General features: G+C 38.8%; 2 protein-coding genes across 7 annotated transcripts in view; both read right to left on the bottom strand.

The window, feature by feature from the left end:
• LOC116393655 (heterogeneous nuclear ribonucleoprotein Q-like) overlaps positions 1-4636 on the bottom strand; it is a 13839-nt gene extending 9203 nt beyond the window's left edge. For all 5 annotated transcript variants that reach the window (XM_031866185.1, XM_031866184.1, XM_031866183.1 and 2 more), the window contains exons 1-5: positions 4466-4636; positions 3176-3335; positions 1177-1295; positions 851-1072; positions 115-291 (exon numbers count right to left, since the gene is read on the bottom strand). In XM_031866185.1, the coding sequence (XP_031722045.1) occupies positions 115-291; positions 851-1072; positions 1177-1295; positions 3176-3335 (678 nt within the window). In that variant the 5' untranslated portion in view covers positions 4466-4636. The remainder of the gene's footprint in view (positions 1-114; positions 292-850; positions 1073-1176; positions 1296-3175; positions 3336-4465) is intronic.
• A 2442-nt stretch (positions 4637-7078) lies between these two features.
• LOC116393695 (bromodomain-containing protein DDB_G0278469-like) lies at positions 7079-9979 on the bottom strand. 2 transcript variants are annotated; one of them, XM_031866234.1, is made up of 2 exons: positions 8875-9979; positions 7079-8062 (listed from the first exon to the last, which is right to left on the bottom strand). In XM_031866234.1, the coding sequence occupies exons 1-2, from the start codon at positions 8924-8926 to the stop codon at positions 7335-7337; spliced, it is 780 nt and encodes a 259-aa protein (XP_031722094.1). In that variant the 5' UTR covers positions 8927-9979; the 3' UTR covers positions 7079-7334. The 2 variants fall into 2 exon arrangements, with proteins under 2 accessions (XP_031722094.1, XP_031722093.1); XM_031866233.1 differs by having other exon boundaries at positions 7079-8065.
• Between the last annotated feature and the right edge of the window lie 72 nt (positions 9980-10051).

Here is a 10051-nt window from a genome sequence, read left to right on the forward strand (position 1 = left end):
GACAGACAGACACTAGCGTCCCGACAGACAGACACTAGCGTCCCGACTCAACTCTTGTGTTTAACTTTAGTTTTCCAGAAGAGATGTTTTTTTGTTTAATTCTGTCTAACTTACCAACTTCACCGCCTCCTGCGCTGCTTCTTTGGTGCAGAAGGTGACGAAGGCGTATCCTCGGTTAAGGCCGCTCAGCGGGTCCATCATGAGCCTCAGGTCCCAGATCGGCCCGGCCTTCTCAAAGAGAGGAACCAGCTCGTCTTCAAACAAGTCGCGGGGAATCTTCCCGATAAATATCTAGAATAAAAACATTTAAAAGATCCACACATCACATTTACAGACTCCACTCTCTCTCTTCATATTAAGTAGGAGCACTGTATTCATTGATCCATGTTTGAGAACATTAATAAAGGATTTGATCTTAAATGTGAAAATGGCTGTGGATATTGCAACGTCAGCGAGGTTTTAAATATTAAATAAATAAGTCCTCGTCTACACATTGCATTCTACAGACTTCAGGAAAGAACTTTGTCACAGATCCCCGCAAATTATTTCACAATACATATATAAAATATGTCCGTCACAACTCCAGAGATCTTCAAACATCTGACAGAAAGCCCAAAATACACAAAACACATTTAGTTTTCAATGATGAATGACAAAGAAAAGCAGCAAAACTCAATTTGAGAGGCTGGAAATCAGAAAACAATGGAATCGTTTCTTGAAAAATGAAACTATTTATTCATCGATGATCAAAATAGTTGCTTATTACTTTACTGCCGATCGACTGATCGTTTCAGTTCTATTGCAAGATTCAACTGAACCCGTTGTTTCATAATTAAGTAAAGTAAAGTACCTCTGTTCCAACGATGGGTTGGGCCCCCGAGTACACCGACTCCGGCGGGGGTCCGCCGTACTTTCGCTGGCCCGTTGTTACGTCGAGTGTGTAGTTGGTTCGGTCCAGGAGCTCCTTGATTTTGGCCTCGTCGGGTCCTTTAGTGGAATCTGAAACTTTCGTCCCTTGTTTCTCCCTCTGCCTGTACGTCTTCATCACTCCACAGAGAAAGGCACTTTTGTTCTGCAGGAGAGAAGCACTTTGTGAGGAAGGAAAGGTTTTTATCTACAAATAAAATAACCTTTTTAGACGTAGAGGCCGTTGTCTGTTAGAGGATTTAAACTTACTTGCACGTGTGACAGATCGCTCTCTTTGAACTGGACCAGCACTTGCAGAGCTCCCTCCTCGTTGAATTCTTTCAAAGCTTCAAGAGCTCGTTCGTCTAGGTCACTATGTGCTACTAGGCCTGTAAGCACACGCAAAAGAAAGAGAAAAATGTAAATATGATGTTAAAACGCACTGCAAAACAAAGGACATGTGACTCAGCTATGAAGCAGCTGCACAAGAGAGGCTTCATCACAATAAATGATTCGTACCAGAAGGAACTAAATGATTGCTTCCACGTTTCATTATCAAGTATAATAATATTTTAGACATGCATGAATCAAAACAACAGTGCTGCTCAAACATTTGGCCGAGCAGCTAGAACCAGATTACAAGATTCTCAAACAAAACACCCTTTGGGCCTGTAAACTAATCATTATTTACATTATTTATTTACCTGCAGATTAGTTTGCAGATTAATCGTTTGGTATACGCGTTATAAACGTCAGAAAACAGTGAAAATCATCCATCGCTGTTTCTCAAAGTCTGCGGTGATGTCTTCAAATGTCGTGTTTTGTAACAAAACCCAAAGACATTCGGTTCAATAAGTTATAAAAACAGAGTAAAATGAAGAACATCTCCATAAATGTGAGGCATATATTCAGTTCTCTCTACTCAACAGCATCACTGTACTGAGACCTGAAGCCACAAAGGACGAAAGATTCATTTTAAATTATGTATTTCTGTTAAGGGACTTCACTTCCTGATTTCATCAACAGAAGTTTGAATGCAAAGTAAATTATTTAGTCGCAAACAACTTATTCCCTCCGACATCCTGCAGCTCACGTTTACTACGCCCTCATTATCAGCCTATTACAGAACAACGGCACTGATGAGCGATTGAAGTTTCATTTCCCTAGTCACCATTGTTTATAGCTATCACTTTATCAAAGACCAAGTCTGCTGAGATATAGATATAGATAATATGTGTTTCCACTTGTGGAGCTCTAGTGACGATGTCTGTGGGGATTGAGTGTGTGTTCCAGGTGATGAAGGAACCGTGAATATGCCATCTCAGAATTTAGAAACATGCGTTACTCCCTCTAGATATACGTGTATTAGTACTGTAGGATACATTTGACTTTTACTCCACTAAATCTCAGATGTAAATATTGCGCTTTTTATGTCACTCATTATTTTTTATATTTTTTAGTTACTTTGCAGATTTAGATTATAAATACAAAATTTGAACCAACAAATAAATGATGTGTTATTACAGAATATAGAAGATGATTAAAATGATCAGCTGCAACATTAAAGTGATGAACACATTACCGATAAATATTCCTGTAATGTGATACACTTTATTCTGATAGTACTTTTAGTATACGGGTATGTTTTGATGCCGATACTTTTGTACTTTCACTTAATATTTTGAATGCAGGGCTTTTACTTTAACCACCCTGTGGTATTGCTACTTTAACTTAGGAAAAAGAAACAAGTACTACTTCTTCCATCGCTGCCTATACAATACAACAACTGGATAGATAGAGATATGGATGGACGGACAGATGGATGGATAGATAGCTAGCTGGATACTTTATTAATCCCACAAGGGGAAATTATTTCACTACAGCAGCATTTATAGAAACAGGTAAAGCAATAAAAATAACAGAGTAAAAAATATTAAATATAAAAATGCACAATATATACAATGAAATAGAATAATATTAAAATGAACTAACAAACCAACAGTGCAAAGATTGAACCTAACAAAACAAACAGTGTTCTAGTCGTGTGATTGATTTGGTGATTTATTCTAAAGTCTTATTACAGATACGCCCAAACTACTCCACACCTGTGACAAATCTAATAGCAAGTGTGTTAACGCCTCACATTTGTATCAACCTGCTTTTTCTTTCTCACTGCAGGTAAAAGGCAAGACACACACACACACACACACACACACACACACACACACACACACACACACACACACACACACACACACTGTCTGCTTACCTGCTACGTAAAGTTCATCTAGCTTCTCAGCCACATTCTGAGGTAGACCAGCCTCGAGTAGAGCTGGGAAGTGTTCCGAGCGGGTCACCTCGGCTGTAGTGTCCATCGGCTCCTCCGTCCCGTTCCCGTTTACATGATCTGTGGCCATGTCTGCAGACATCTGTGCATGTGAGACGTTACTGCAGGTTAACAACAACTTAAGATAAGATAAGCCTTTATTAGTCCCGCAGTGATATTATATTCTTTACTGTTGTATTATTATTACTGTTTTATTACTTATTTACAATACTTGTTTGCACTATTCGAGTTCAATATTATTATATATTGATGATATTAATGCACTATTTCGAGCTCCCTCCAACAACTCATTAAATATGTATAAGTGTACAGTTAACATATAGGAATATAATATAACATATGTTTATATGTATATGCATAGTGCAAACAAGAGACATAGTAAAAAACAAGATCAAAACAAGTATTATAAATAAGTAATAAAACAGTAAAGAATATTAAATAAGTAACAAATCCACAATAACTAAAATATTATACAGTATATACAGAGAGAATAATAGTATTGCACAGTGTATTTATATTGCACATAATTAAATATGTATAAGATATACACCAGTGTACAGTTAACTTATAGGAATACTATATATATATATATATATATATATATATATAATGTTGTAGATAGCAACAACATTAAACAGCAAGCTAAAGTAAACCGGGACGTAGTAAAACTTAACTAAAAAACAAAATTTTGGATCGTTTGGCCAACTTTACCACGTGACACTTAACGTCCAATAGTTCTGAGAGTGCGGTTCATGTCACACTAAACGACTAATAAAATAAATACTATAATAGTAATCTCAAGTTAAAAATCCAGCTGGTTTTCCAAAAACAAAACATCCACCACGCCTCTTGTTAGCATAACGCTAGCTAATGTTAGCTAGCTATGGCTCGTGCGGATCAACAGGCCGCAGTCTCTTCAGCGCGCGCGTGCAGCCGCAAACTAAATGTTAAAATAAACAGAAGAACACACGCACATACACACTTTAGAACTTAATCATGTCGAGCATTTTGGTTCTCCCTCTGAATTCGGTGCGGATATAGTAGCCATCCATAACGCATCTGTTTCACCATCAACCAAAAAGAGAGCCCCCTTTTTTTTCCAAAATGCCGGCTATAGCATGTCACGTCAACTGTTTAACGCTAACTTAAACGAGCTACTCTGCCGCTAACGTAACAATAAAACACAGCGTGTTTCCGTCGGTGTTTACGTACCACGCTAATCTAAAACTGCAGGTGCACGAGGCCGATCCGCCCTGTTGAAAGTGCTCAAAAATAAAGGAAAAATATTCACGCCCGGTGCTTTTCAGGTTGATTTCTTTACTCCCGGTGAAACAAAATGGCGACGACGACGTAACGTCGCGATCTCTGCTTCTCGACTGCATGTACGGGGCTTCTGAAAGGGTTTCCCACGGGCTGCTCAGTTTTCACACATCCGGATCACTGACCCAGTGACTTTTCTACAGTACTACAAATTGTCTAATCACTACATTTTACATAATAACGCTTTACTAACACTTAAGTACTTCAGTACTAATTTAAATGTACGTTATATCCTTCTACTCTGCTTCGTTTAAGAGGGAAGCATTGTATTTTAACAGAACATTTACATTTTACATAAAACAAACTTATTATGATGCATTGTCAAAACAGAAATGTAACTACCCAACTGAATATAAGATAACATTTATAATTTTGCATGCAAAGAATGCTTCACAAATGTATCCATATATGTCATGAGATAATTTGCACATACGGTATTTTCACAACAAAAAAGTGAATATTGGATTAAGCCAGTTATTGATTCATTTTGTTGACATATTAGATTAAACAGGTTTTTTTTTTGGAGAGAATTATAGAAATCTCTTTTCATCGCTCCATTGTGAAGAACATTTGATGTTTTGTCAGCTTGTTTGTTATAATGTTTTACTATAATTTATAGTAATAAATATTTATTATTGATCTATATTTTACTATATATATATTACATAAATTCAGGGTTCTGAACATAAATGTGAACATTGGATGAAGCCAAGTTTAACATTATTGTTTCATAATAATTCAATAAAATATTACATCATAATATACTACTGTCAGGGGTCTTCTTTGCTGCATAATGAATACTACTTTTGGTACTTTAAGTACATGTTTTTGTGAATAAGGTAAACATTTTAACTTGGATATATCAACTCATTAAGACAATTATATTTTGTTTTAGAAGTTGTTTAAATATGCAAATGAGGAATTATGTAATGAAATATTTGCAAATTTTCATACATTTCCACAACATAAATCTGAAGATTAAATAAAGCCAGGTTCATCATTCTTGTTTTACTTTGTTGACATATTAGAGTTAAAGGTTTTTACAGAGGAAGTTTATGATATCTCTTCACATCACTCTAATCAGAACATTAAAACATCTATTTCCTCCATGTTTTATTAATAAATGTGTATAAATGAGTGTGTGAGTGATGTGTGAACAAACCCCTCTGTGTTAACCTTCAGCACACAGAGAGGAATGAAAGAGTAAAGTTTGGTGAATGTAAGAGCTGCTGAAGTGGAGATTTCTGGATCAGAGTCTGAGAACAAACCAAGTCAAATAGACACAATGGTAGAATAAACACATAAACGTGTCGTCCTTTAGATTCCCTTTAAAAGCTTCGAGGACACAGAATAACTGACTTTATTCATAGTATCTTATGAGAAGTTTCCACTTTGCACTGACAGAAAAAGAGCATAATGTAGATCTTATTTTACACACGGGATCACTGAAATACTCGTGGAGGGTTTGGGCAAATCCCTGTCCCTTTCCCAGACGGTTCACTCGCCTAACTAAAGCAGCAGGGGTCAAAGGTCACCAAGTCCACAAATAGAGCCTCCAGAGGCCCGAGAGCTGAACTCTGCAACAATAAAAACAATAAAACAGAGACACGTGGATTCATGACGTCACTCTGAGGTTCATGCTACTACTACTACTGCTACTACTACTACTACTAATACTACTAGTGTTAGTACTACTACTACTACTAATACTACTACTACTACGACTAATACTACTAGTGCTAGTGCTATGACTACTAATACTACGACTACTACTACTGCTAGTGCTACGACTACTACTACTACTAGTGCTACGACTACTAGTAATACTACTACTACTACTACTACTAACCCTAACCCACTACTACTACTGCTACTACTACTACTAGTGTCAGTACTACTGCTACTACTACTAGTGCTACGACTACTACTACTACTAGTGCTACGACTGCTACGACTACTACTACTACTACTACTACTACTACTACTACTAGTGCTACGACTACTACTACTGCTACTACTACTACTAGTGCTACTAATACTACTAATGCTAGTGCTACGACTACTACTACTATTACTGCTACTAATACTACTATTACTAGGACTACTACTACTACTGATTAATTTTGTTGACATATTAGAGTCAACAGGTTTTTTTTGGAGAGAATTATAGAAATCTCTTTTCATCGCTCCATAAATCAGAAAATACAGTTAACAGCCACAATAAATAATGTTTTCCACGTGTTTAGGAATGAAATGTATAAATCAGGCTTGTATTTCTGGTAATTTGATGCAACACAACTTTATTTAGCAATATGCAGAATGTACACTAAAATAATGAATCATATTAAATCACATAATATGCAAGAAACCGGTTGATATTTTTGCTTCAGTGGTGCAAATTCACAGTCGATCAAATTATCAAAGAACAACTTGTGCTTGGACTTTCATATATATATATATATATATATATATATCAATATATTTCACTTTACAACAATCACCAATCTGTTTGTTTTCTTCACGTAAAGAAAGATCAATGTTGTTTAACGTCCTCACTTTAATAATTCATTTATCAAAATATAAACGAGTCACAAGAGGATTTTTTATTAAAAAACAGCACAAAAGAAACTGTGAAAAGAGAAGTTACACAATCATAAAAATGGAGAAAACTAACTCTTTTGTAGGTGAATATATTTTTTTGTTAAAGTCCACAAATATGGGATCCATACAGTATTTATAAAAATGTAAAATATTTTCGGGATCACTGAAAACTCGTAGCACCAAACTCGGCCTCGTGTAGAAACTGCTGCATCTTGGTTCTGACCCACGACTGTTTCTCAGCAGGAAGTCTCCTCATGGCCGGAGCCAAGCTCAGTAAAAACAGGGTGACATCGTCTCTCTGGTCCAGGTCCCGGTCTCTCTGAGCCTCCATCCTCCTCAGGTACTCCTCCAGCAGACTGTCGCTGCTTTTCCTCTTGGCCCGGGTCGGCCTGGTGGACACCGCGGCGCCGCACTCCTCCTCCTCCTCCTCCTCCTCCTCCTCCTCCTCCTCCTCCTCGCCGTCGGTTTGGTCGTCCAGCAGCTCCACCACCTCGGCCTCCTGCTCCTCCGTCTTCAGGTGGTTCAGCCTGGAGGCGGTGCAGGACGGCAGCGGCGGGCCGCGGTGCGTCGGGAGGTGATGGAGATCAGGCTGCAGGGCCGCAGGAGGCATCGGCTGATCTGAGGGCTGCGAGGAAGAGTGCGAAGAGGCCAAGGAGGCGGCTAGAGACGTGACCGACTGCATCATCACCTCGAACAGTTCCTTCATGTTGTCGTGCTGTTGCATCTGCACACAGTCGTCTCTGGCGGCGCTCTCCGAGGTCACCTCCATCTTCGCTTCTTTGAATCCGATGGCTTCTCTGCCGGCGGAAGACGGACGCTTCCTCTGAACAAACTCTGAGGACGATGTTGTTGTTGTTGTTGTTGTTGTGGCGTCGACTACAGAGACGTCTGCTGAGACAGATTAAAGCAATCACGTTTTATTTTCATCCTGCAGCTGTGATCAGAAGAAAAGTTTAAAAACTGGTGCGTCCCTGTAAACTATCATCATTTGTAGCCCCAATAAAACGTCTTTTCAATTTGAGAAACATGTCAAACACTGTCCGTGCAGCCGTAAAGACATTTTGGGGACATAATTCTGGACATTATGTATAGGGATGCCTCCCGGAACCCAGTTCTAAATGAGTAGAACCCGTTACTTAGTTACTGGTTCTGCTATCGGTACTTTCTGAGTTCTGGACCGAGACGTCCTCGTGTCAAACGTCCTCTCTCTCTCTCTGTCTCTGTCTCTGTCTCTGTGTCAGCGTGAGACTCACATCATGATCAGAGAGAAGGACACATTGTAGAACTCTAGTTGTCTCAAACACAATAAAACCCTCACAAGTAAGTTCATCACAACATGTGACCAACAAGCAGAACACCAGTCTGTTTGTGGAGCAGCCGTCAGGTAACGGTAGTGATGTCATACGGTAGTGATGTCATACGGAGTTTGATCAGAAGAACAGGATCATCAATGAGAGATAATCAGTGAGATCATTGTTGTGATGAGAACGTATTTTAAAGATTTTAGAACTCAATAAAGACTATTTGTTTACGTACAAGAATAATAAAGAAATGTTGATTATTTTCTTAATTAATTGTCTTTTTTTTTCCTCAAAAAATAACGAAAAAGAACCAGTAAGAGTATCGATAAGGAACCGGACCGATAAGAGTACGAGTATCCATAGAATCCCAACGGTACCCGTCCCGACGGATGTACAAACCGTAGTTGTCGTCGTCGTCGCTCCGTGTTTCGGTGGTCGTGCTGCAGCCCATTTCAGAGGCGTGGAGCTGGGAGGGCTGCGGGTCCAGAGCCCAGCCGTTGCAGCCCGCGGCTCTGGCGTCGATGAACGGGTTCAAAAAGGACAAAATGGCCGAGTATCTCCAGGGCCGGTAGTTAAAGAGCCCGATGCCGCTCTCCCGTCGGTCCTTCTCCCGCTGCCTCTCCCTCCGGTGTTGGTCCCTCAGCGTCTTCCACTTCCTCCTGCATTCAGACTCTAATGAAGAAGAAGAAGAAGAAGAAGAAGAAGAAGATGATGTGTCGACGTTACTGCAGATTCAACCATAGATTTATGTAAATCCAAAGCCTGATATCTCTTCCTCTTCTGAGCCACTGAGCACCAATAAAGAACCTTAATGAACCACCGTGAACACACAGCCGTACCGGAGAGAGATCAAACTCATGAACACATTTAAAGGCTTTAATGTCGCTACTTCTGAAGGAAAGATGTTCCCAGCCGGTTGGTTTCCATCTACAGCCGAGGTGACAGAAGACGTATAACATGTAGAGGGCTGCAACTGTTGATTCATTTCACTGTCAATTGTTTTTCGTTGATTAATCGATCAGTTGTTTGGTCTATAAAATGTCAATCAGTGTTTCCCAAAGCCCTTAAAATGTTTCGTTTTGTCCACAACTCAAAGATGTTCAGTTTGCCGTCACAGAGGAGTAAAGAACCCAGAACAAGAAGCTGGAATCAGAGATCAACCAGGACTGACATCTTAAGGATTGACACTTTAGATGAATATAATAGTTAACAACTAATCGAATAGCTGACAAAGTTGAACTGATTGATATCAGTCATCACTTCACACTCTTATTCTGATGAGGGTGAGAAAGCTTCTGTTACCTTCAAGGTCCTTTAAGAAAACATAAATCAATCCAAAAGAAGCTGTTGATACAGACACATCATTGTTATCAATAATTACAAGTTAACCCACTTAAAGGCCCTATTAGTCAGTGGTGGACTGTGATTGTTTTCATACTACATTACATTCTAAAAAGGAAATATTGTACTTTATTGCTCCGTCACATTAGTCTGATAAGCTTCAGTAACTTTGCTGATTTAGATTTTAAATATATATATACACACACATATATATATACATACATACATATATACA

The sequence above is a fragment of the Anarrhichthys ocellatus genome, unplaced genomic scaffold (assembly GCF_004355925.1).
Source record: "Anarrhichthys ocellatus isolate YVR2014 unplaced genomic scaffold, GSC_Weel_1.0 scaffold34, whole genome shotgun sequence".
Classification (NCBI taxonomy): Eukaryota; Metazoa; Chordata; class Actinopteri; order Perciformes; family Anarhichadidae; genus Anarrhichthys; species Anarrhichthys ocellatus.

What these genes read in the sequence shown, in the direction of transcription:
- LOC116393695 (XM_031866233.1), bottom strand. Translation starts at nt 8,926, where the DNA reads ATGGGCTGCAGCACGACCACCGAAACACGGAGCGACGACGACGACAAC. An exon ending in CGACGACGACGACAACTACG is followed by an intron (nt 8,066 to 8,874) that starts GTTTGTACATCC and finishes AATCTGTCTCAG; the next exon opens with CAGACGTCTCTGTAGTCGAC.